This window comes from Cherax quadricarinatus, unplaced genomic scaffold, assembly GCF_038502225.1.
Source record: "Cherax quadricarinatus isolate ZL_2023a unplaced genomic scaffold, ASM3850222v1 Contig1704, whole genome shotgun sequence".
In the NCBI taxonomy this organism is placed as follows: domain Eukaryota; kingdom Metazoa; phylum Arthropoda; class Malacostraca; order Decapoda; family Parastacidae; genus Cherax; species Cherax quadricarinatus.
In genome coordinates this window covers 14,717-42,553 of record NW_027196730.1, presented here as the reverse complement: position 1 = coordinate 42,553, position 27,837 = coordinate 14,717, and the positions used below count along the sequence as shown (strand labels likewise).

At 41.8% G+C, this 27,837-nt stretch overlaps 1 protein-coding gene across 2 annotated transcripts in view; it reads left to right on the top strand.

Moving 5' to 3' along the window:
- LOC128688938 (myosin light chain kinase, smooth muscle-like) overlaps positions 1–5,917 on the top strand; it is a gene marked incomplete at its 5' end in the record, with an annotated part of 40,188 nt that extends 34,271 nt beyond the window's left edge. Inside the window, 2 exon segments of one of the 2 annotated variants that reach the window (XM_070081106.1) lie at positions 3,926–4,049; positions 4,298–5,917. In XM_070081106.1, the coding sequence (XP_069937207.1) occupies positions 3,926–4,049; positions 4,298–4,816 (643 nt within the window). 2 annotated transcript variants of the gene reach the window in all.
- Between the last annotated feature and the right edge of the window lie 21,920 nt (positions 5,918–27,837).

Genomic DNA, 27,837 nt, shown 5'->3' with positions numbered 1-27,837 from the left:
TTCAGTTTTTTCTTTTGGGCCACCCCACCTCAGTGGGATACGGCTGGTACGTTGAAAGAAGAAGAATATATATACAGTGGACCCCCGCTTAACGATCACCTCCTAATGTGACCAATTATGTAAGTGTATTTATATAAGTGCGTTTGTACGTGTATGTTTGGGGGTCTGAAATGGACTAATCTACTTCACAATATTCCTTATGGGAACAAATTCGGTCAGTACTGGCACATGAACATACTTCTGGAATGAAAAAATATCGTTAATCGGGGCTCCACTGTGTGTATATATATATATATATATATATATATTTTTTTTTTTTTATTATCACACTGGCCGATTCCCACCAAGGCAGGGTGGCCCGAAAAAGAAAAACTTTCACCATCATTCACTCCATCACTGTCTTGCCAGAAGGGTGCTTTACACTACAGTTTTTAAACTGCAACATTAACACCCCTCCTTCAGAGTGCAGGCACTGTACTTCCCATCTCCAGGACTCAAGTCCGGCCTGCCGGTTTCCCTGAATCCCTTCATAAATGTTACTTTGCTCACACTCCAACAGCACGTCAAGTATTAAAAACCATTTGTCTCCATTCACTCCTATCAAACACGCTCATGCATGCCTGCTGGAAATCCAAGCCCCTCGCACACAAAACCTCCTTTACCCCCTCCCTCCAACCCTTCCTAGGCCGACCCCTACCCCGCCTTCCTTCCACTACAGACTGATACACTCTTGAAGTTATTCTGTTTCGCTCCATTCTCTCTACATGTCCGAACCACCTCAACAACCCTTCCTCAGCCCTCTGGACAACAGTTTTGGTAATCCCGCACCTCCTCCTAACTTCCAAACTACGAATTCTCTGCATTATATTCACACCACACATTGCCCTCAGACATGACATCTCCACTGCCTCCAGCCTTCTCCTCGCTGCAACATTCATCACCCATGCTTCACACCCATATAAGAGCGTTGGTAAAACTATACTCTCATACATTCCCCTCTTTGCCTCCAAGGACAGAGTTCTCTGTCTCCACAGACTCCTAAGTGCACCACTCACTCTTTTTCCCTCATCAATTCTATGATTCACCTCATCTTTCATAGACCCATCCGCTGACACGTCCACTCCCAAATATCTGAATACGTTCACCTCCTCCATACTCTCTCCCTCCAATCTGATATTCAATCTTTCATCACCTAATCTTTTTGTTATCCTCATAACCTTACTCTTTCCTGTATTCACCTTTAATTTTCTTCTTTTGCACACCCTACCAAATTCATCCACCAATCTCTGCAGCTTCTCTTCAGAATCTCCCAAGAGCACAGTGTCATCAGCAAAGAGCAGCTGTGACAACTCCCACCCTGTGTGTGATTCTTTATCTTTTAACTCCACGCCTCTTGCCAAGACCCTCGCATTTACTTCTCTTACAACCCCATCTATAAATATATTAAACAACCACGGTGACATCACACATCCTTGTCTAAGGCCTACTTTTACTGGGAAAAAATTTCCCTCTTTTCTACATACTCTAACTTGAGCCTCACTATCCTCGTAAAAACTCTTCACTGCTTTCAGTAACCTACCTCCTACACCATACACTTGCAACATCTGCCACATTGCCCCCCTATCCACCCTGTCATACGCCTTTTCCAAATCCATAAATGCCACAAAGACCTCTTTAGCCTTATCTAAATACTGTTCACTTATATGTTTCACTGTAAACACCTGGTCCACACACCCCCTACCTTTCCTAAAGCCTCCTTGTTCATCTGCTATCCTATTCTCCGTCTTACTCTTAATTCTTTCAATTATAACTCTACCATACACTTTACCAGGTACACTCAACAGACTTATCCCCCTATAATTTTTTATATATATATATATATTTATTTATTTATTTTACAAGTCGGCCGTCTCCCACCGATGCAGGGTGATCCAAAAAGAAAATACTTTCATCATCATTCAACTCTTTCACCTCACTCACACATAATCACTATTTTTGCAGAGGTGCTCAGAACACAACAGCTTAGAAGCATATACGTATAAAGATACACAACACATACCTCCAAACTGTCAATATCCCGAACCCCTCCTTTAGAGTGCAGGCATTGTACTTCCCATTTCCAGGACTCAAGTCTGGCTATATAAAAATAACCGGTTTCCCTGAATCCTTTCACTAAATATTACCCTGCTCACACTCCAACAGATCGTCAGGTCCCAAATACCATTCATCTCCATTCACTCCTATCAAACACGCTCACGCATGCCTGCTGGAAGTCCAAGCCCCTCGCATACAAAACCTCCCTTACCCCTTCCTTCAACCTTTTCGAGGATGACCCCCTACCCCGCCTTCCTTCCCCTACAGATTTAAATGCTCTCCATGTCATTCTACTGTGATCCATTCTCTCTAAATGACCAAACCACCTCAACAGCCCCTCTTCAGCCCTCTGACTAATACTTTTATTAACTCCACACCTCCGAATTTTCTGCATAATATTTACACCACACATTGCCCTTTCTAGAAAGCGTGCAGTGGAAATGAATGGTTTTTGGGACCTGATGAGCTGTTGGAGTGTGAGCAGAGTAATATTTTGTGAAGGGATTCAGGGAAACCAGTTAGTCGGACTCGAGTCCTGGAAATGGGAAGTACAGTGGACCCCCGCCTTACGAACGGATTTAACGTAACGCATCGCGTTACGTTAAATCCGTCAAACGAAGCATTTGAATGCAAAAATTTTGCCTCGCCTCACGATAAAAAACTTGCCTTACGTGATTCGTCCGGGATGCGTCCCACGTGTGGCCTCAGCGCCAGTGTTTACAAAGCAGCCAGTGCAGTTGCATCTACGCATACATTCGGTACATTTCACATTATCCCAGTATTTTTAGTGCTTGTAACTGCAAAAAAAGTCACCATGGACCCCAAGAAAGCTTCTAGTGCCATCCCTGTGGTAAAAAGGGCGAGAATTAGTATGGAACTGAAAAAAGAGATTAAGGAAATGTGTACAAAGTGGGTTGAACTGCAAATCTTTACAGATGAAAATCACCCTGACACAGCTGCTGCAAGCCGTGTTGGCAACCTGTACAATGACAATGTTATGGCCCATTTTAGGAAAGTCTTAAAGGAAGGGGAGGTACAGAGCTCTGGGGACAGATTTGTTGTGCAACAGAGGTTCAGTGACTCTCAAACTGGTCCTAGTGGCACTAAAAGAAGAAGGGAAGTAACCCCGGAAAAGGGCTTGCTACCTCAAGTCCTAATGGAAGGGGATTCCCCTTCTAAACAATAACTTCCACACTCTCCCCTCCTCCCATCAATCATCACCAGATCTTCAATAAAGGTAAGTGTCATGTATTCTATTCTTAGTAGAGTAGTAATTGTGCATGTCTTCTTCAGTTTGTGTGTATTAAAATTAATATTTCATGTGGTAAAAAAATTTTTTTTTTCATACTTTGGGGTGTCTTGCACGGATTAATTTGATTTCCATTATTTCTTATGGGGAAAATTAATTCTGCTAACGATAATTTTGGCTTATGATGAGCTCTCGGGAATGGATTAATATCGTAAGGTGGGGGTCCATTGTACAATGCCTGCACTTTAAAGGAGGGGTTTGGGACATTGGCAGTTTGGAGTGACTGTCGTATCTGGGTGCCTCTGCAAAGAGATTATGTATCAGTGAGGGTGAAAGTGTTGAATGATAACGAAAGTTTTTTTTTCTTTTTGGTCACCCTGACTCAGTGGGAAATGGCAGATGTGTTATTTAAATATATAATGTATATGTGACAGTAGAACTGTATGACCACTACAGGTTTAGCACTTGCCCATAAATATGCAGTAATAATCTTACTGTTCAGAATTAAGTTCTGTATATATTTATAAAATTGTTAAGTAATGTATAGACTTTTACTGATATTCATTATTCCTATTAACACAGGAAGCGACTAACAGCCAAAGAATGTTTTAACCATCCTTGGCTAGCACAGACTGAAGCAGACATGAATAAAGTAGTCCTGTCAACAGACAAACTTAAGAAATTCATAATAAGGCGGAAGTGGCAGGTTCGTATAGGTTTTGATTTAGCTTAAGTGTTGGAATAATACAAGATTTACTTAATAGTAAAGAATAATTTTTGCCACCAAGTTATACTAGACTAATTTCTGGCTTAACTATAAAGCAAAAGAGTTTGTTGCTGTTTTTTGTTTTGTTTTTTAATTTTAAAGCTAATGCTTATAATTTTTACCTATTAACCATGATAGCTGTATTAAAAGGAATTTCTGATACTAATTGCATGGTTTTTTTTGTTTAGAAAACTGGGAATGCTATCCGTGCCCTGGGACGAATGGCCAACCTCACCAATCGTCGCAGTTCACAACCCTCCTCACCAACCCGCCTTTCGCCACTCCCAGAGAACCATCCCCACACACCCCCATCCTCATCTTCCCAGTCTCCAATTTCCACTCCAACCACCCTCTCAAAGACCAAAGGGTGTGCTCCTGTGACTCGCCCCTCATCCAGTATAGTCAGCGAGAGAAGCGATTCTGGTATCAGTGAATGCTCTTTTAATATTGAGGAAAATAACCAGAATGTAGGTAACAATCAATTTGGTATAACAAATGGTCGTGCTGTTACAGGGCGCAATGTTCTCAAAAGTGGAAAGACACCTTCTTTAGACTGGCAATCTTCTGTGGACTCTGCTGTCTGTGATGACGACTACATAAGCAAGAACAGCTTTGGATCTTCCCCAAGAAAAATATCCAGGGAGGCACTAATCCATGCTAAGTCTGCTGTTGCTGACACTCGCATGAATGCACATTCGAGAATATGAGTTAAGCAGTGTATAGAAAAAATATATTAGTGAAATAATTTGTACTTTAAGAATTTGTACATATGCAAATCAGGACTGTTTAGAATTAGTCGTTCTCTTGCTTGCTGGCCTCGCAGTACAGGATCTCTTCTGTGAATGTAATTTGCCTATCTAATCCATGTCCTCGTATATGGAGCTGATTAGACGTGTGTAAGACGAGGTCATGAATATTTAAGTCTCGTGATAATGACCTTTGAGCAATGTCTCTCAAAGGGACATGAGATAGAGGATTTTGTATAATCGACCAGCCACAATAAACCTGAAAAAGCTGATGTCTAAATTGTAGTGGAAAAAAAAATGCTGTCACAAGTAGGTCATTGGAAGCATGTAAGAAGTGTTTAATATTGTTGTGACAGTCTGGTTTACAAGAGTGTGCCTGAAATTTCTCTTAGCTAAACCTTGCTGTCACTAGTGTTGGTTTAAAGTTGCAGCAAATCCTATAAATTTTATTTCTTTTCAATTTGTGTTACATGCCACAATTAAATTTTTTTTCTAGGTGCAGTGCCAAACAAATTGTACAGCTGATATATTTAGATGGTTTGCCTGATATCATTCCACATAACTCATTATCCTTTCTTACATTGATATGACAGCTGGATGTTGCTCATTTCACTTTCCATCATCTTCTCTCCTTGTGAATGTTCTTCCATAAAATATTTTCTCATTAATATTATGGTCTTTGTATATTCTTTTAGTTACCAGACCTCTTGAAATTGCAGTGCCTAAATATTACTGAATTTAGCTAGGCTGTCTTGTTATATCAGTAGGCGACTGTACAAACGTGGCTTCGCTTTCAAAGTACTTTGACCATCCTGGTTTATATCATTACTTGCCCTGAGTTTGATACTGCATTACTAAAATATAGCTACTTGCAGTATAAGCTTGGCTGAAATCTCCAGCTCAGGTAAGTGTGCCGTTTTGGAAAGTATTTCCAAGAACTTCCTTTGACACTGTAGATAGAAAGCGTGGTTAATGATGTAATTGTGTAGTACTATATTGTGATATTGTAGATAATCACCCAATGCATGATACTGTTGTTAAGAGATTAAAAGATTTATTTGAGTGTGTTATTCATAACCTCAAAATAATAATGAAAATATAAATGTCCACAGCAGGATTCCAACCTGAGCACACTGCATCAAACTACACACATTGCAGATATAAGTGGGGGTGCCCAGCTGAAACCTGCTACTCGAAGTACATAAATGGTTTACAATAACTACATCAAGAGTACACACATTTGCATTTGCAACATCTGGGTATCTTTACTGTAAATGTTTCATCAACCAGTGGCTATACCAATGCACCTCTTCAAGGGGGGCTCCTTGGCATGGTGAAGAGGCTCTTGGTCTGAGGAATTACACCTGTCGGTCTCCTTCCTCAGACAGAACCTAATTACCCCCCAATCCCCTCTTCCCCACAGGTGCGCTAGTTCCTAGGTAGGGGAAAGAGTACTGGGGTCCATCCCATTCCGTTGAGGTTCTTGGTGGTGGCGTAGTTTGCCATGGAATCTGGATCGCCTGGGGATGTCCCGATCCCTCTCCGGTATCCCGGAGAGTGGCTTTGGGTGTCTTTCGGATTCCGGGGGTGGTGGCCGAAGGAGGTATGCTTTGTGGCAGATATCCTGCCGCCCTCTCTTTTGTCCACTGAGGTACCTCGGCAGATGTGAGGTTGCTATCCCGGATTGCTGGTATGATGGGTAGGGTATGGCATGGGTTCCATGCTGCATCTACGCTACTTGCGGTGCTGAGGGAGATTTCTGGCCCTTTCATTCCTCCTAAGAACTATCCCTCCCCCCTTTTTTTTTTCTTCAAAACAAAAAGAAAGAAGTAACCTAACCATGGCAGCCCTAGTCCATGAACCTGCTACTCCCGGGCCCCTTCTTGATACCACACCCCGTTCTGACCCCGCCTCGTCATTGGACCACTCTTCAGACACTCCTCTTGCCGGTGCTGTTTCCTCACCCGCTTCAGGTACTGAGGTCTTGACTGACTCCTTTGATTTATCTGACCTCCGCTCTCCCTCTACGGTGCGGCAATTTTCGAATCGCCGGCCTGTTCCACGTCGGACCAACTCTGGTCCCACGCCTAAATGCCAATGACAATTACCTGCTGATGATACTTCTCCACCTTCTCAGAAAAAATCGACACGTCCTGCACTCCCTCTCCACGCTCAGTTTCGGACTACACAATGGACTAAATTCTTCACTTTACAACCGACGTCCTCTACCTTTCTGACCACAGTATTGGCAAGGCACTCCTACGCCATGTTGGTAAAGATATTTCTTTTCATGCTCTTAAGAGCGGTACACGCATCTTCACTGTACAGAATTCTACCCAAGCTCATGAGCTTTCTCTTCTTTCCCATATAGATACTGTTCCTGTCACTATTGAAAAACATCATTCCCTCAATTCTTGTAGTGGTACCGTCATTCTGCCCCATACCATAGTTCAACAAAATTTCCAGACATGTGGCAATGACATTCTTGAACAGCTGGAACTCAAAGATCTCCCAATCCTCAAGGTAGACACTTATGTTCTTCCTGCCCGCAGGCGGAGATGATACCCTAGCAATGTGGCTCGTTTAACTTCTGACAGCCGTGAACTCCCATCCTCAGTTTATGTAGCAGGACATCGGTTACAAGTTCGAAAGGTGATCCCTACACCGCAACAGTGTAGAAATTGCTGGCGATTTGGCCATCCAGCGAAATATTGCAGATCCATAGCCGAATGCCCAGTCTGTGGTGCTGATGACCATTCTAATATGTCTTGCAATCGACCTCCCTCTTGCCTTAATTGTCATGAGGCTCGCCCTTCGTACTCTCGCTGTTGCCAAGTCTACTTAAATGAGCGGGAAATCCGTTACCTCAAAGAGGCAGGTCTCCCTTATGCCATGGCAGTTTCTCATCTCCGCCTCCAAGGGAGACTACCTCATGTTTCAAAACGTCCCCCCACTTCTGGTGTCCCATCTTCTGCAGCCTCCTCCATGGTTACCTCTCCCATAGTCACTCCTGTATCTAATTCTTTTGCTGTCCTGGGGTCAGACATCCCTACTTCAATGCCTCAGTCTGTTCACGCTTCTTCGTGTTCTCCCTCACAAACCTCAGTATCGACGAGACCTCGTACGACACCTCCTCCCAATCGTCCCTCTACTTCTCAGAAGTCAAAAAAAGGTCCTTTAACCCCTCCTTCCCTTCCACCTCCTCATTTTACCTTTCCTGTCTCTGTACCGGGTTCTTCCCCTCTCACTGGCTTGTTACAAGTGTAGAGGTTCACCCTCCTCGTACTATACCTATCTCCCCTGTTCCCTCCCAAGTTTCTTCCTCTTCTGCCACCTCCCAGGTTTCTGCCTCTTCTGTCCCCTTCCACGCTTCTTCTCCAGTTCCCTCCACCCTCTCCCCCCCCCCCTACCTTGGTACAGTCCATTACAGTCCCAATCTTTACTCATCCTCCCCCTACCATCTCCAATATTCTCTCCCATACGACGTCTCTGAATTCCGAAACACTTGAAGCAATCTCTGAATATATTGCAGAGACCAAACCATCAATGGACACTGATCCACCCTCTGTTCCTTCTCTCTCTTCTCCATTTGCACAACTCCTTTCTTCACAGCGCACCGTTCCTTCGCTGCTTGAACGTTTTCCGCTGCCTCCGCATGTGGACTTTTCTAACCCCTCTAGTCCGTAGGAACCCTTACCTGCAGATTTCAAGTATCTTTATCATTGCCAATCATGGCCTATTTACAGTGGAATATACGCGGCCTCAGGGGTAATCGGGGTGAGCTTCAGATGTTACTCTCCCAGTTTTCCCCTGTTGGTGTTTGCTTACAGGAATCAAAAGTACACTCTGCCATTATCTCTCCCATCTCAGGCTATAATTTGTATTCTTCAGATACTTTTCCTGATGGGACCTTTAATGAAAGTGCCCTTCTTCTACCCACTGATATTCCGTACCATCAGCTATTTGTTCGTACTTCGCTGCATTACACAGCAGCCCGTATCCACTTGCATAGGTGGTATACGCTCTGTTCTTTATATCTCTCTCCTCAGGCACTATCTATTATGGATAATACTGTATAATCCTCCGGGTTTAGCGCTTCCCCCTTGATTATAATAATAATATTATGGATATTGCCTTTCTTGTTTCGTCATTACCACCACCGATTTAATGCCCATCATTTCCTCTGGGGGGGGGTCTCACTGATTCCCGTGGCATTCAGTTAGAGGATTTTCTTGCCACCCATCCCCTCCATGTTTTAAATACAGGTACTCGCACCCATTTTGATCCTCGGACTCGCACCCTCTCTTGCATCGATCTCGGTCTGTTCTCCCGGATTTACATGACAGCGATCATTTCCCAATCATTCTTACTTCCCCTTCATATTCACCACCTCTTCGTATCTCACGCTGGCAATTTGATCAGGCAAATTGGAACCTTTACTCACAACTGTTTTTAGTGAGGTTCCTTCTTCGTCCTCCATTGATGAGCTTTTACACCTCTTCTCATCCTCCGTTTTAACCGCAGCTTCTCATTCTATACCCCAAACTTCGGGCAGGCATTCTCAGAAATGTGTGCCTTGGTGGTCTCCTGCTTGTGCTCGTGCAGTACGTTTGAAACGTGCTGCATGGGGCAGGTACCGGTACAATAGAACCACGGAGAGACTTCTTGATTTCAAGCAGAAGCGTGCGATCGCTCGCCGTGTCATCCGTGACGCTAAATGCACTTGCTGGCGAGATTGTCTCCACCATCACCTCTGCTTCCTCTGAGTGCAGTCTGGAAAAAAGTACGAAAACTGAGTGGTAAATATTCTCCTGACCCAGCTCCTGTTCTGCGGGTTGCCGGTGTTGATATAGCAAACCCACTAGATGTTGCCAATGACATTGGCAATCATCTGGTCCGTATTTCTCAGGGGCTCCATCTATGCCCCTAGTTTCTTTCCTCGAAGTCTGCCAGAGAGTTAGCACCCTTGGACTTTTCTTCTCTCAGAGAAGAACAGTATAATGTGCCTTTTACACTTCAAGAACTAGAGGCAACACTCTCAGCTTGCCGATCATCGGCAGCTGGGCCCGACGACATTCATATTCGTATGCTACAACATTTACATCAGTCAGCCCTTGCAGTCCTATTATGCCTTTTCAATCTTATTTGGTCACAAGGAGTTCTTCCACAGCTGTGGAAATCTGTCATTGTTCTCCCTTTCTGCAAACCAGGCACTACGGGACATGAAGCCTCCCACTATCGTCCCATTGCTCTTACCAGAGCAGTTTGCAAAGTGATGGAACGCCTGGTAAATAGACGTTTAGTGTGGTATTTAGAGAGACACAACAGTCTCTCCACTCGTCAATATGGCTTTCGTAAAGGACGTTCTACTGTAGACCCCTTACTACACTTGGATACGTATGTTCGTAATGCCTTTGCGAATAACCACTCAGTTATTGCCATATTTTTTGACCTTGAGAAGGCATATGACACAACTTGGAGGTATAATATTTTGGCCCAAGCCCATTCCTTAGGCCTCCGAGGCAATCTATCATCCTTCCTTAAGAACTTTTTAACTGACAGACATTTCCGTGTTCGGGTTAATAATGTGTTCTCCCCGGACTTATCCAAGCTGAAGGTGTCCCCCAGGGATGTGTTCTGAGCACAACACTTTTTCTCCTTGCTATTAATGATTTGGCCTCTAGTCTTCCATCAAATATTTGGTCATCACTCTATGTTGATGACTTTGCTATTGCCTGTGCAGCCACTGACTGTCACCTCATTACAGTTTCTCTCCAGCATGCGGTCGACCGTGTTTCCAATTGGGCCACCACACATGGTTTTAAATTTTCCAGCACTAAAACCCACCAAATTACTTTCACTAGACGCTCTGTCATCTCCGATCATCCTTTGTACCTCTATGGCTCCCGTATCCCTGAACGTGATACCGTCAAGTTTCTGGGCCTCCTCTTTGACCGTAGGTTATCGTGGAAACCTCACATTACCTCTCTGAAGGCAACTTGTCACAGCCGGCTGAACCTTATTAAAACCCTTGCTCATCTTTCATGGGGAGCTGATCGTCGAACCCTCCTTCGCCTACATTCCACCCTCATTTTATCGAAACTTGATTATGGTGACCAGATCTATTCAGCGGCATCTCCTGCTACTCTAGCCTTAACCCCATTCATCACTAAGGATTACGTTTATGCCTTGGTGCTTTTTGCTCTTCCCCTGTTGAGAGCCTCTATGCAGAAGCAAACGTCCCATCCTTATCCGATCGCCGTGATGCCCATTGCCTTCGCTACTATGTACACTCTCATGATCTCCGCAATCCTTCCATTTATAGAATGGTCACTGATATTAGTAGACATTCTTTGTTCGCCGCCCCTGTTTACTCCGTCCCTTCTCTCTTCACCTTCATTTGCTCTTTTCTCTTCAATTACCACCTTTCTATGTTCATGTAGCATCTCACTTTTCCCTAACCCCCTGGGAAGTTCCAGCTGTTTGAGTCTGTTCTTTCTCTCTCCCTTGCTCGAAAGCCCAACTGTCTACGGTCGCTTCCCGCTCTCTTTTTCTTGACCACTTCCACTCTCATTCTCATGCCATTGCTGTGTACACAGATGGCTCTAAGTCTTCTGATGGCATAGGATTCGCAGCAGTGTTTCCGGACAGCGTCGTACGAGAGCATTTACTATCTTTGGCTAGTATTTTTACTGCTGAATTGTATGCCATCCTTGCAGCATTTATCTGTATTGCATCTATGCCTGTGTCATCATTTGTGGTTGTCTCAGACTCCCTTAGTGCTTTACAGGCTATACAGAAATTTGATACACCTCACCCCTTAGTCCTCCGTATCCAACTTTGGTTACGCCGCATCTTTACCAAGCATAAAGATACTGTTTTTTGTTGGGTCCCTGGTCATGTTGACGTACAGGACAATGAACAGGCAGACACTGCTGCAGTACATGACTTACCAGTTTCATATAGAGGTGTTCCATTTACGGACTATTTTGCTGCAATATCTTCCCATCTTCACATCCGTTGGCAACAACGTTGGTCTACTATGCTCGGTAACAAACTTCAATCTATTAAACCGAGTATAGGTTACTGGCCGTCTTCTCATCACCAGTGTCGAGGTTGGGAGACTACTCTCCCGTCTTCGCATTGGCCGTACTCGTCTTACTCATGGATATCTCATGGAGAGGCGCCCTGCTCCTCTCTGTGAGAATTGCCAGGCTCCATTATCAGTCAGCCACATTCTGTTGGACTGCCCACTTTATCAACGAGCATGCAAAATTTACCTCTGTTGTCGTCTTCGCTCCGCTGCTCTCTCTTTACCTTCCCTTCTCGCTGATGGACCCACCTTTCATTCGGACTCTCTCATTGACTTTTTGACAACTGACTTACTTCACAAATTCTGATACCTTCAGCCCTTTCTACCTCAATCTCTTGCTACCCTCTACCCCGCTGTTTTCTGTAACCTACTGATCATCCCTCCTCCCTTCTGCCGCCCAATACCCTCGCTTCCTTCCCTACCCTGCAGCGCTGTATAGCCCTTGTGGCTTAGCGCTTCTTTTTTATTATAATAAATCAATGCAAATTCAAGGACATAATTGGAAGACTGCAGAAGTATATACAAAAGATGAGGTAATCAGTCCCTCTGGAGTGACATTCGTCTTACACTGTCGTTCAGGGAGTTTCATGTATACTCCAACACTTCTAAAACATTGCTGGGACCTGGCGAAAAAGGCAAAAATCAAATTTGCTTGTGGTTACAATATAAAATACTGCTCGTTGGGCTAGTACAAACGGAGTAGAATGAAATTAGCTCAGACATCCACACCACCGTATGTCCTCAGATTATGGTAAAACGCCTAGCATGACAGTGCATCATTCTTGTAGGATTGTGTGGTCCTGTGGGTTAGTCTTGTTTTCGCTCACCGTGAGGTGGGCCAAAGCAGCATGGTTTCGAGTCCTTGGCTAGTTGCTGTGTTTTATATATAATTTAAAAAGTCACCTGTTTCCCACCAAGGCAGGATGACTCGAAAAGAAAAAAAAATCGTCATCACTGGTACATAATCACCATCTTTGCAGAGGTGTTCAGATAACCCTGCAAACTGCCAACATCCCCTTTCCAGGACTGAGTCCAGCTAACCAGTTTCCCTGAATCCCTTCATAAAATATTACCCTGCTCTCACTCCAACTGTCTCCATTCACTACTATGTAACAAACGCGCGCACACACACGCTTGCCGAAAGTCCAAGTCCCTTGCCCACAAAACCACCTTTATCCTCTCCAACCTTTTGAAGGAAAACCCTACTCCACTTTCCTTCCTTTACAGATTTATACGCTCTGCAAGTCATTCTATTTTGGTCCATTCTTTTTAAATGACCAAACCACCACAACTCCTCTTTAGCTCTCTGACTAATACTTTTAGTAGCTCCACACCTAACATCCACACTACGAATTCTCTGCATATTTACACCACACATTACCCTTACACTTCTCCACTGCCTCCTCGCTGCAGCATTTACACCTAATATTTCACACTCATATAAGAGTATTAGTATCACTATACTCTTGTACATTCCCTTCTTTGTCTTAACAAATACCTCAACACACCCTCGTCCTTCATAAACACATCTGCTGACAAGTCAATTCCCAAATAATTCACTCCCTCCCTCCAATGTGATATCCATTTTTTCTTTAACTCATTTGATACCCTCATCACCTTACTCTCATCTATGTTCACTTTCAACTCTCTACCTTTAAACACCCTCCCAAACTCATCCACTAACCTTTGCAACCTTTCTTTAAAATCTGCCAAAAGCACAATTCCCCATAATTTAGTTCTAACACCCTAGCATTTACTTCTTTTACAACCCCATCTATAAATATGTTAAACAACCATGGTGACATTACACATCCCTGTCTAAGACCTTTCATTTATAAATGATCTCCCTCTCTCCTACACATCCTGAGCCTTGCTATCCTCATAAAAATTCTTTTCCAGCATTTAGTAACCTACCTATTCCATATACTTGCCACATTCTTTCCCTATATCATATGCCTTTTCTAAATCCATAAATGCAATGAAAACTTTCCCTAACTTTATCTAAATACTGTTCACATACATGCTTCAATGTAAAGACTTGATCTACACATCCCCTACCCATTCTAAAGCCTCCTTGCTCATCTTCAATCCTGCTCTGTCTTGCCTCTAATTCTTTCAATAATAACTCTACCATACACTTTACCTGGTATACTTGGTGAACTTATTCAACTATAATTTTTGCCTCTTGTCCCCCTTCCTTTTATATAAAGGAACTATACACACTGCTAATCCCTATGTACCTACCTCTCTTTCATACATTTATTAAACAAAAGCACCCACCACTCCAACACTATATCCCCACTTCTTTACTCCTTTCATTCTATGTAATACCTCACGCACCTCCCCCACACTCGCATCCTGCTCTTCACTCCTAAAAGATGCTATACCTCCCTGGACAGTGCATGAAATTACTGCCTCCCTTCAACATTTAAAAGTTCCTCAAAATACTGCCATCTACCCAATACCTCCAGCTCCCCATCTACTAACTTCCCTACTCTGTTTTTAACTGATAAATCCATTCTTTCCTTAGGCTTTCTTAACCTGTTTATCTCGCTCCAAAAATATTTATTCTCGGCAAAATGTGTTGAGAGTACCTCTCACCACTCTCTTCACCTTTTACTCCCCATACACTCTGACCTTCTTCATATCACATCTGCTTTGTAAAAACCTCTCATAAGCTACCTTTCTCTCTTACTGCACCCTTTACCTCATCATTCCACCTATCACTCCTCTTTCCTCCTGCACCCACCCTCCTATAACCACAAACTTCTGTCCCACATTCTAACACTGCATTTTTAAAACTATCCCATCCCTCAACCTCCCCCCCTCCACTACTCGTACTTGCATTAGCCCACCTTTCTGCCAATAGTTGCTTATATCTCGCCCTAACTTCCTCCTCCCTTAATTTATAAACTTTCACCTCTCTCTCTTACTTGCTGTTGCTATTTTCCTTTTGTCCCATCCACCTCTTATTCTAACTGTAGCTACAACTAAATAATGATCGGATATATATGTTGCCCCTCTAAAGCATGTACATATCCTGAAGCCTACCCATCAACCTTTTATCCACCAATACATAATCTAACAAACTACTTTCATTATATGCTATATTGTATCTTGTATACTTATTTATCCTCTTCGTAAAATATGTATTACTTATTATTTGAAGTTCAATGAAGAGAAACTTCAAGTACTCAGATATGGAAAATTCGAGGAAATTAAAACTTTCAGGGTATACAACAGAGCAAAAAAGTAATGTGAAGGACCTGGGAGTGATAATGTCAAGAGGATCTCACCTTCAAAGACCACAGCAATGTACCTACTTCATCTGCTAGAAAAATGATAGGATGGATAATGAGAACCTTCCAAACTAGGGATGCCAAGCCCATGATTAGAAAAAAATTAAAATTCTTTATTTCTCTGTTAATATTACAATGTGGGTTTTACATATAAGATATTACATATTATAAAATAATTATTACAAAGAAGGCCACTAGTATACCTAAGCATTTTGGGCAGATTAATACTAGTTCTTACTCTATAATGACACAGGATATGGATCATACTGGTATTAAGGTTAGGTAATCGTAGTGATTAACTAGATTTACAAAATTGAGGTAGTTCAAAATATTTAAGAACTTAACAATTAGTCATATATAGATTAGGGGGAGTCACAAATATCAATAAGTGTATATTGCTTCGGATATGTGCATGATAAAGTAGTTTTCACGTGGTTAGCTACGGGTGGGGTAAGGGAGATGCTTTTTTAATGGTGCTTTTGAAAATGGTGGTTGTGTCCACAGTTCTAGAGTTTTCAGCCAGGGAGTTCCAGATTTTAGGCCCTTTTATGTACATTGAATTTTTGTATAGATTTACCTGGACATGGGGAAAGTCAGAGATGTTTGCATCTGGTAGTATGTCTATGGGTCCTGTTACAATTATCAAGTGTTTTAGTTCAGGGTTAATACTGGAATTTATGGTTCTATAGATGTAGATTGCATAGTAAGTGTGGATGTTCTGAACAGTAAGTTTAGGTCTTTGAAGAGTGGTGGTGGGGGGGGGGGGTTGCCTAGCATTGGATTGCGTGATTTTTACTGCGGCTTTTTGCTGGGTTGTTGACTTTAGGTGGGTAATTGCTGTTGATCCCCAGGCACAAATGGCATATGTGAGGTAGGGAAAGACGAGCAAATAGTATAGTGTGAGAAGGGCTGATTGTGGTACGTAGTAACGTATCTTAGAGAGGATCTCAACAGTTTTGGATACTTTTTTTTACGTTGGATACGGGTGCTGAATTTCAGGTTGCTGTCGAGGTGTAGGCCCAGGAATTTGCCCTCGTTATGTTAAGCAATAAGAGTGATGTCGATCTCTTCAAACTGCTTGTTCTCTCTAGGCTGGAATACTGTTGTACAATAAGGCACCTAAATTACTGGGAATGGTTGAAGTCGTTTGGTACCAAACTTGCACATGGAAATCACTCCATATGAAAGCAAACGACTCGGCGGGAGATGTAATATTGCCCCAATGAAAAGCAGGGGTGCCACAAGTACACACAGACAACACAATAAGTGTCAGGGGTCCAAGACTGTTCAACTGCCTCCAAGCATACGTAAGAGGGATTACCTATAGACCTTTGGCCGTCTTCAAGAAGGCACTGGACAAGTACCTAAAGTCAGTAACTGACCAGCCAGTTTGTGTGTGGCCAGCAGTACAGAGTGTACAGGCAGCGGCAGCGGCAACAGGAACCTTGTCCTCTATTTTTACTTCTACCTGAGGTTCCCAGCAGCCCAGTGATGACCTAATCAAGACCCGCATAACACTAACATGTGTGGATACCCAGAATGATATAAAGCAACTGCAGAAATCACCCAAAAGTTCACAAATTTACGGTGGCCTGGTGGCTAAAGCTCCAGCTTCACACACGGAGGGCCCGGGTTCGATTCCCGGCGGGTGGAAACATTTCGACACGTTTCCTTACACCTGTTGTCCTGTTCACCTAGCAGCAAATAGGTACCTGGGTGTTAGTCGACTGGTGTGGGTCGCATCCTGGGGGACAAGATTAAGGACCCCAATGGAAATAAGTTAGACAGTCCTCGATGACGCACTGACTTTCTTGGGTTATCCTGGGTGGCTAACCCTCCGGGGTTAAAAATCCGAACGAAATCTTATCTTATCTTATCTTATAGGACTCGTTCTAGCAACTCCTACCCCGCTGCCACTGAAGTGATACTCCACAACATTCACCCAACACCCATCGCCTACTATTCACCCGAAGCCACAGCCAATGGACAAGGGTCAGAACAATAAAAGAAGATCCAGTAACCAGCTAAGGACTCCTAACATCAAAGGTGAGAGCAGTAATAACACGAGGAAAACTTGTAGTACTGCCAGCCAGGACACAACCCTCATCACCCACCGGCATCACCACAACACACGACAGACAACAACAAACATGGCCGCCGCTACATTCCAAGATAACTCCTTCCCAGTATTTGATGTCAAGAAGATCACCGACCCAGAAATAGCTAAACTCCTTATGATTCAGAACCAAACGATCACCAAACTAACTCAAGAAATGCAGGAACTAAAGGCTAGCAATGCAGATTACCTCAACAAGATCACTGCTCTAGAACATAAACTAGACACTCTAGAACAACAAAGCAACACCCACACCCGGTCCCTAGACACCATCAACACTCTAAAAGACCAAGTCACCCTACTTACTACCAACATTACAGAGGAAAGATCAAGAGTGGACCAACAACTTGCCAATGTCATAACCAACTTCCAAGACCATAATGACCAACAGCAGCTATCTGACGCTGTTGTAGTTAACAGCAAACATCTCCCACCCACAGTCACCCAAGAGACCTGCATGGAGACCACCCTACAGCTTATCAAGGACCACCTTCGCCTTAACATACGTAGTGATGACTTAAAGGATTGCAAACTGATGGGCTACCAAGCAGGTAAAAAAAACAGTGCTGTTAAAATTCCAAACTAGCTTACAAAGAAACAACCTACTAAAAACATCTATTTCTATGAAAACTGATGTTTACGTCAATGAGTGCCTTACCAAAACGAGACAAAACCTTCTTTATCGGCTAAGAAAATTGCGCTATGCCCAAAAAATCCACCAGTGCTTTGTGAGGGATGGAAAAATAGCAGTTAGGAAACAGCCCACTGGGAAGAGATACTTCATCTCCACAGAACATGACCTTAAAACATTCCTAAGTGAGGCTGGACTAACAGAATCAGAGTATTGTAGATGAATGGTTCAGAGAACCGACAAGTTGATAAATTAGACACATGTACAACTCTTGGGTATCTTTATTGAGGAAACGTTTCGCCACACAGTGGCTTCATCAGTTCATACATAGGAGAAACTTGAAGAACAGGAGGAGAATGAGGTAATCAGTCCCTCAACCTTGAGTCGATGTGTTCAGTCCATCAATCAAGATTGATGGACTGGACACATCGACTCAAGGTTGAGGGACTGATTACCTCATTCTCCTCCTGTTCTTCAAGTTTCTCCTATGTATGGACTGATGAAGCCACTGTGTGGCGAAACGTTTCCTCAATAAAGATATCCAAGAGTTGCACATGTGTCTAATTTATCATCAGAATCAGAGTAAAGTGCAGATAATACCCATAGTCCACTGTTAGTGTTATATTGTCATAAATTTGTGCCCCCCTAAAATTCTAATACTCCAACTACTTTTAATTGTCATTGTTGTATTCAACGACCATTCTACCTCATAGTCTTAATTGTATTTAATATCTACAGAATCTATCTCCTTTTTTACAACTTACCACATCACTGTTCCATCTTATTTTTTTATAAACTAACCATAACTTGTCTTCAATAATTCTACCTCACTTTAAAAAATACTCAATTGCCCAATTTTATTCTAAATCCCTATTATTGCCCAATTTTACTTTAAACTATATTGATCAAACTTATTGTAAACTTCTTTTATTGACCATTTTTATTCCATACTTTTTTAACCTAGTATTTTCAACTACAACTTTTATATTATCCTGTCTACCATCTTACTAGCATATTATAACCAAGTCATTGCCATTTTTATTTTTATCATTTTTTTTATTATTATTTTGCTACCTTAATTTGTGTATTTTTTCCTGTCAATTTAAATCTAATTATACTCTAATTCTTGTAAACAACTTATATAAGACCTTAGTGCAATTACAATTGAGAGTCTTGTTCCTTTATTATATTATTAGATTAATCACAGTTTTACTCTAGCTCATTCTAGCTCAATACATAGTCAATACCAAATTCACTATACTAGACCATAGTGCAATTACTAGTGAGAGACTGGTGCTATTTGTAATTTGTATTTTTATATTATTAGACTAAACCTAGTTGTACTATAGCTCTTTCTAGCTCAATACATAGTCAATACCAAATTCACTATATTAGACCATAGTGCAGTTACTAGTGAGAGACTGGTGCTATTTTTAATTTGTATTTTTATATTATTAGATTAAATTCAGTTGTACCATAGCTCATTCTAACTCAATACATAGTCAATACCAAATTCACTATATTAGACCATAGTGCAATTACTAGTGAGAGACTAGTGCTATTTTTAATTTGTACTTTTATATTATTAGATTAAACCTATTGTACTTTAGCTCACTCTAGCTCAAAACATAGACTCCACAAAAGTCATTATTAGACCTTAGTGCAATTACAAGTGAGAGTTTTGTTCTATTTTCAATTTGTATTTTTATATTACTAGTTTATACCTAGTTGTACTTTAGTTCATTCCAGCACAACACATAGACAACATCAACTTCATTATGTGTAGTAGTGACTATACCCTACATGACCAAAATACTCTAGCTATATACTTGTCCAAACTTCCTACCACTACAGATATCAGTAGTAGAACTCAACACACAACTCAGGATATAAATAACCATAATTTAAACCTAGAAGATGATTGATCACGTTGACCCTGATCTAAACCTCCATAATCTGACACCCAATCAAAACCTATTGGAAAGTAACTGCCTTTATTACACAGCATCACAAGCCACCACTATCCTAAACAATGCTAAAAGTCTATCAGTACTTAACTACAACATCAGGTCCTTAAGCAAACACTATGATGACCTCCTAGCACTCCTTGAATCATTAGGTAAGACACATATGCAACAGTTAGGTATCTTTATTTTGAAACGTTTCGCCTACACAGTAGGCTTCTTCAGTCGAGTACAGAAAAGTTGATAGAAGCAGAAGATACTTGAAGACGATGTAATCAGTCCATAACCCTTAAAGTTTTGAGGTGGTCAGTCCCTCAGTCTGGAGAAGAGTATTGTTCCGTTGTCTGAAACAATATGAAGTTGAAGTGACAGAATCGGGCCTTATATAGTGCCAGGAGGTGAGACGTAGGTTGATTTGGGAGGGCAGGTCCTTCTCAAACCCAGCCGTTCTCACTAGTAGAGGTTGTCGAAGTAGATGGTCTGTACCAAGATACCCTTGTGTTGCAGTGTCTGACAGAATGAACATTAAAATGGTATAAAATACCGACAGATTGTTAGGTAAGACACATATGCAACAGTTGCATATGTGTCTTACCTAACAATCTGTCGGTATTTTATACCATTTTAATGTTCATTCTGTCAGACACTGCAACACAAGGGTATCTTGGTACAGACCATCTACTTCGACAACCTCTACTAGTGAGAACGGCTGGGTTTGAGAAGGACCTGCCCTCCCAAATCAACCTACGTCTCACCTCCTGGCACTATATAAGGCCCGATTCTGTCACTTCAACTTCATATTGTTTCAGACAACGGAACAATACTCTTCTCCAGACTGAGGGACTGACCACCTCAAAACTTTAAGGGTTATGGACTGATTACATCGTCTTCAAGTATCTTCTGCTTCTATCAACTTTTCTGTACTCGACTGAAGAAGCCTACTGTGTAGGCGAAACGTTTCAAAATAAAGATACCTAACTGTTGCATATGTGTCTTACCTAACAATCTGTCGGTATTTTATACCATTTTAATGTTCACTCCTTGAATCACTAAAGACACCCTTCTCCTGCATTATTCTTACTGAGACCTGGCTTAAGCAGGACACAATAGATATCTACCCTCTACCAGGATACACAGCAATTCACAACTGCACACCAAACCAAGTTGGGGGTGGTATTGCAATCTATTACTCAAACCAATTATCTTGTCTTAGCACCACTTGCTTTAGTGATGAATATGGGGAATACATTTTTGCTAATTTTACTGTAAAAAACCTTAAGACGCCTATAACAATCGGTGCCATTTACCGGATACCTCACACAAACATCCCAAATTTCAGTGAGAAATTAAAGTCACTAATAACAAACAGACAAATGAATAAGCACCACCTTCTCTTAGCTGGAGACTTCAACATCAACCTTGGCTTACTAGATGATCAGCCTGTAACTGATTTCATCAACAATATGAACAACACACTTCTCATACCAACAATAACTAAACCAACCAGGCTCACTGAGACAAGTGCAACCATAATAGACCACATATGGACCAATATACTAGCCCCCCTTAAATCAGGGATAATCACAGATAGCACTACAGACCACTACCCTACCTTCCTCCTGACAAACATTAGTAAACCACCACTTGAATACAACAAAGTCTCATTTAGACTCCATGACGAGGCCTCAGTAAGGAAGTTCACAGCTGACCTAGAGACTGTTGATTGGCCTACAGAATTCTCCAAGGCCAATGGTATTGATGACTGGACAGACATTTTTCTTAACAAATTACTTAGACTATACAACAAACATTGTCCTATAAAAACAAAACAGATCACAAACAAACGGCTTGGTTGCCCATGGCTAACCAGCACCATTCTGAAATCCATTGACAAGAAACACCAATATGAAAAGCAATATAGACAGGGCTTAATACACAAAGATACTCTTAAACACTATTCATCAGCTCTCACCAAAGTAATAAAAAAAGCCAAACAACTATACTACTCCAGTAGATTCACAGACACTAGAGGAGATATAAAAAAGACCTGGAAAACACTCTCTCAGATTCTAGGGACCCACAAACTGAGAAAAACCAAGAATATTGTCCTAACTAAACCTAATGAAACACCACTACATCCCACTGACACAGCTAACAAGATAAACGACTTCTTCTCAAACATAGGATCTAATCTCGCCAGTAAAATCCCACATACCAATGCCCATGCCGGGGACTACCTAGATGGAAATTTCCCTAATTCCTTCTATCTTGCACCAACTGAGCCCACGGAAGTCATTGAGATCATAAAGTCACTTAAAAATAACTCGGGGAATCTGTCTCATGTCCCACCACTACTGTACAAGCGAGCGGCCCATGTCCTTTCGCATGCTATTTCATTACTTTTTAACAAGTCACTAGAAACTAGCACCTTCCCGAAACTACTCAAGATGGCAAGGGTTACACCAATACATAAAGGTGGTGACCCTACAGACTTAAACAACTATAGGCCAATATCTAACTTACCATTGCTATCCAAAATCTTTGAGAAATTCGTGCACAGGAGACTGTATTCATTTATAAGGGCTCAAAACATACTCAACCCCTGCCAGTTTGGATTCAGGAAAAATAAAAGCACTAATGATGCAATCATAAAAATGCTAGATCTGCTTTACACAGCATTGGAAAATAAGGAATATCCACTAGGAATTTTTATTGACCTAAGAAAAGCTTTTGACACAGTAGACCATGACATCCTACTCCACAAACTTGATCACTACGGTATAAGAGGCCATGCGCTTGCTTATTTCAAATCTTACATTACTAATAGGTATCAGTACGTCACCATTAAAGACACAGCATCAGCAACACGGCCACTTGATACTGGAATTCCGCAGGGAAGTGTCCTTGGTTCCCTGCTCTTCCTCATATACATCAATGACCTTCCAAACGTATCCCAACACCTGAAACCCATTCTCTTTGCTGATGACACGACTTATGTCATCTCTCACCCTAATCTTGCCACCCTCAACACCATTGTGAATGAGCTGATTAAAATATCGACTTGGATGACAGCCAATAAACTTACGCTTAACACTGACAAAACCTACTATATTATGTTTGGTAGCAGAGCAGGAGATGCACAAATTAACATTAAGATTGACAGCACTCTAATTACCAGAAATAATGGGGGAAAATTCCTAGGCTTATACCTTGACAACAACCTGAATTTCAGCACCCATATCCAGCATATAGCCAAAAAAGTATCCAAAACGGTTTGGATCCTCTCCAAGATACGATACTACGTGCCGCAAAATGCCCTTCTCACACTATACCACTCATTTATCCATACCTCACCTATGCTATTTGTGCTTGGGGATCAACTGCAGCAACACACCTAAAGCCAATAATAACCCAACAAAAAGCTGCAGTAAGAATAATCACTAAATCCCATCCCTGGCAACACACCCCCCCACTCTTCATAGATCTAAACTTACTCCCAGTTCAGTACATCCACACTTACTACTGTGCAATCTATATCTACAGGGCCTTAAACTCTAATATCAACCTTGACCTAAAACGCTTTCTTGATAGTTGTGACAGAACCCACAGGCATAACACCAGACACAAACATCTCTACGACATTCCCCGTGTCCGACTAAACCTTTACAAAAATTCAGTGTATGTCAAAGGCCCTAAAATCTGGAATACCCTACCTGAGAACTCTAGAACTGCAGACACATTCATCACCTTCAAAACTACCATTAGAAAACATCTTATCTCCCTGATACACCCCGTCAACTAACTACACGAATACCACCTGGTGGTTCACACTTACACTCACTCACTCATTTGACCATAAACAGAAATATTAATCTCAGTTTTAAAATAATGAATCCTGTGATACTCCAATACTGAAACTATGTACTGTGCCAAAACAAAAGCATTCACATTGCTAAACTCACAAACTAGTATTTAGTCACTTAGCCATAATACCAACTTACCTCATAATTTGTAATATTTTACAATTAAGAATAAAACTAAGTATGCCCGAAATGCCTAGCCATGCTAAGCGTTCTAGTGGTACACTCTGTAATCACAATTTTACTACATGTAAACCAAACACTAACCAAATTTCTGTAAACTCAGCATTGTAATCCTTATAGAGAATAAACTTTGAATTGAATTGAATTGAACCTGGTTTATCAGACCCTGATCCACCATGAGGCCTGGTCTCAGATCGGGGTGTTAACCCGCGAAACCCTCTCCAGGTAAACCTCTTTCTACACATAGTTCAATTACATTATATATATGTGTGTGTGTGTACAATCCTCAAATACAAGGCACCCAGTAGGGTGGCTGGTGTTAGAGAAGCAAAAGGTAATCTGTTATGCAGGTGCCTTTACTAAATTCAACTTCAGTAGTAAAAACTTGCAGTGGGATCAAGTCAACCAAGGCCTAAATGAAACAAGCTGGGACGATATCCTAAACAACATGGATCCGAACCTTTGGCTAGCAAGAATTACTTTATTGCACTTGAGATATGCTTGAGGCACATTCCTTTAAGAAAAAGAGATGTAAACTAGAGAGATGCTCTCTATACAGGCGAAGAATCACAAGAGCTGCTGAAAGGGGCCAGTATATCTGAAATGTGAAATAAAGCACTTAAGCTTAAGGAATCATACAGGAGACAATAAACTCAGGAAGAACTTAAAGCCATAAATGAAATTGAAAAAAATACAAAAATATTTCTTTTCTTATGCCAAATCTAAGGCAAAAACAACATCTAGTACTTCTGGCAGTTTGGTAGACACACAGATGATGATCAAACTAAATGCAAATTATGTGATCAGGCATATGGTCACTGTCTTGAACACTATTACCTGGAGTTTACCTGGAGAGAGTTCCGGGGGTCAACGGCCCCGCTGCCCGGTCTGTGACCAGGCCTCCTGGTGGATCAGAGCCTGATCAACCAGGCTGTTACTGCTGGCTGCACGCAAACCAACGTACGAGCCACAGCCCGGCTGGTCAGGAACCGACTTTAGGTGCTTGTCCAGTGCCAGCTTGAAGACTGCCAGAGGTCTGTTGGTAATCCCCGTTATGTATGCTGGGAGGCAGTTGAACAGTCTCGGGCCCCTGACACTTATTGTATGGTCTCTTAACGTGCTAGTGACACCCCTGCTTTTCATTGGGGGGATGGTGCATCGTCTGCCAAGTCTTTTGCTTTCGTAGTGAGTGATTTTCGTGTGCAAGTTCGGTACTAGTCCCTCTAGGACTTTCCAGGTGTATATAATCATGTATCTCTCCCGCCTGCGTTCCAGGGAATACAGGTTTAGGAACCTCAAGCGCTCCCAGTAATTTAGATGTTTTATCTCCGTTATGCGCGCCGTGAAGGTTCTCTGTACATTTTATAGGTCAGCAATTTCACCTGCCTTGAAAGGTGCTGTTAGTGTGCAGCAATATTCCAGCCTAGATAAAACAAGTGACCTGAAGAGTGTCATCATGGGCTTGGCATCCCTAGTTTTGAAGGTTCTCATTATCCATCCTGTCATTTTTCTAGCAGATGCGATTGATACAATGTTATGGTCCTTGAAGGTGAGCTCCTCCGACATGATCACTCCCAGGTCTTTGACGTTGGTGTTTCGCTCTATTTTGTGGCCAGAATTTCTTTTTCTGTCTCATAAACACGCTAGATAACAGGGATATCTTGCTACTCCTACTTACACTTTGGTCACACTTCACAGACACGCACATGCATATATATATATACATACATCTAGGTTTTTCTTTTTCTAAATAGCTCTTGTTCTTCTTTATTTCTTCTATTGTCCATGGGGAAGTGGAAAAGAATCTTTCCTCCGTAAGCCATGCGTGTCGTATGAGGCGACTAAAATGCCGGGAGCAATGGGCTAGTAACCCATTCTCCTGTAGACACTTACTAAAAAAGAGAAGAAGAAAAACTTTATAAAACTGGGATGCTTAAATGTGCGTGGATGTAGTGCGGATGACAAGAAACAGATGATTGCTGATGTTATGAATGAAAAGAAGTTGGATGTCCTGGCCCTAAGCGAAACAAAGCTGAAGGGGGTAGGAGAGTTTCAGTGGGGGGAAATAAATGGGATTAAATCTGGAGTATCTGAGAGAGTTAGAGCAAAGGAAGGGGTAGCAGTAATGTTAAATGATCAGTTATGGAAGGAGAAAAGAGAATATGAATGTGTAAATTCAAGAATTATGTGGATTAAAGTAAAGGTTGGATGCGAGAAGTGGGTCATAATAAGCGTGTATGCACCTGGAGAAGAGAGGAATGCAGAGGAGAGAGAGAGATTTTGGGAGATGTTAAGTGAATGTATAGGAGCCTTTGAACCAAGTGAGAGAGTAATTGTGGTAGGGGACCTGAATGCTAAAGTAGGAGAAACTTTTAGAGAGGGTGTGGTAGGTAAGTTTGGGGTGCCAGGTGTAAATGATAATGGGAGCCCTTTGATTGAACTTTGTATAGAAAGGGGTTTAGTTATAGGTAATACATATTTTAAGAAAAAGAGGATAAATAAGTATACAAGATATGATGTAGGGCGAAATGACAGTAGTTTGTTGGATTATGTATTGGTAGATAAAAGACTGTTGAGTAGACTTCAGGATGTACATGTTTATAGAGGGGCCACAGATATATCAGATCACTTTCAAGTTGTAGCTACACTGAGAGTAAAAGGTAGATGGGATACAAGGAGAATAGAAGCATCAGGGAAGAGAGAGGTGAAGGTTTATAAACTAAAAGAGGAGGCAGTTAGGGTAAGATATAAACAGCTATTGGAGGATAGATGGGCTAATGAGAGCATAGGCAATAGGGTCGAAGAGGTATGGGGTAGGTTTAAAAATGTAGTGTTAGAGTGTTCAGCAGAAGTTTGTGGTTACAGGAAAGTGGGTGCGGGAGGGAAGAGGAGCTATTGGTGGAATGATGATGTAAAGAGAGTAGTAAGGGAGAAAAAGTTAGCATATGAGAAGTTTTTACAAAGTAGAAGTGATGCAAGGAGGGAAGAGTATATGGAGAAAAAGAGAGAGGTTAAGAGAGTGGTGAAGCAATGTAAAAAGAGAGCAAATGAGAGAGTGGGTGAGATGTTATCAACAAATTTTGTTGAAAATAAGAAAAGTTTTGGAGTGAGATTAACAAGTTAAGAAAGCCTAGAGAACAAATGGATTTGTCAGTTAAAAATAGGAGAGGAGAGTTATTAAATGGAGAGTTAGAGGTATTGGGAAGATGGAGGGAATATTTTGAGGAATTGTTAAATGTTGATGAAGATAGGGAAGCTGTGATTTCGTGTATAGGGCAAGGAGGAATAACATCTTGTAGGAGTGAGGAAGAGCCAGTTGTGAGTGTGGGGGAAGTTCGTGAGGCAGTAGGTAAAATGAAAGGGGGTAAGGCAGCCGGGATTGATGGGATAAAGACAGAAATGTTAAAAGCAGGTGGGGATATAGTTTTGGAGTGGTTGGTGCAATTATTTAATAAATGTATGGAAGAGGGTAAGGTACCTAGGGATTGGCAGAGAGCATGCATAGTTCCTTTGTATAAAGGCAAAGGGGATAAAAGAGAGTGCAAAAATTATAGGGGGATAAGTCTGCTGAGTATACCTGGTAAAGTGTATGGTAGAGTTATTATTGAAAGAATTAAGAGTAAGACGGAGAATAGGATAGCAGATGAACAAGGAGGCTTTAGGAAAGGTAGGGGGTGTGTGGACCAGGTGTTTACAGTGAAACATATAAGTGAACAGTATTTAGATAAGGCTAAAGAGGTCTTTGTGGCATTTATGGATTTGGAAAAGGCGTATGACAGGGTGGATAGGGGGGCAATGTGGCAGATGTTGCAAGTGTATGGTGTAGGAGGTAGGTT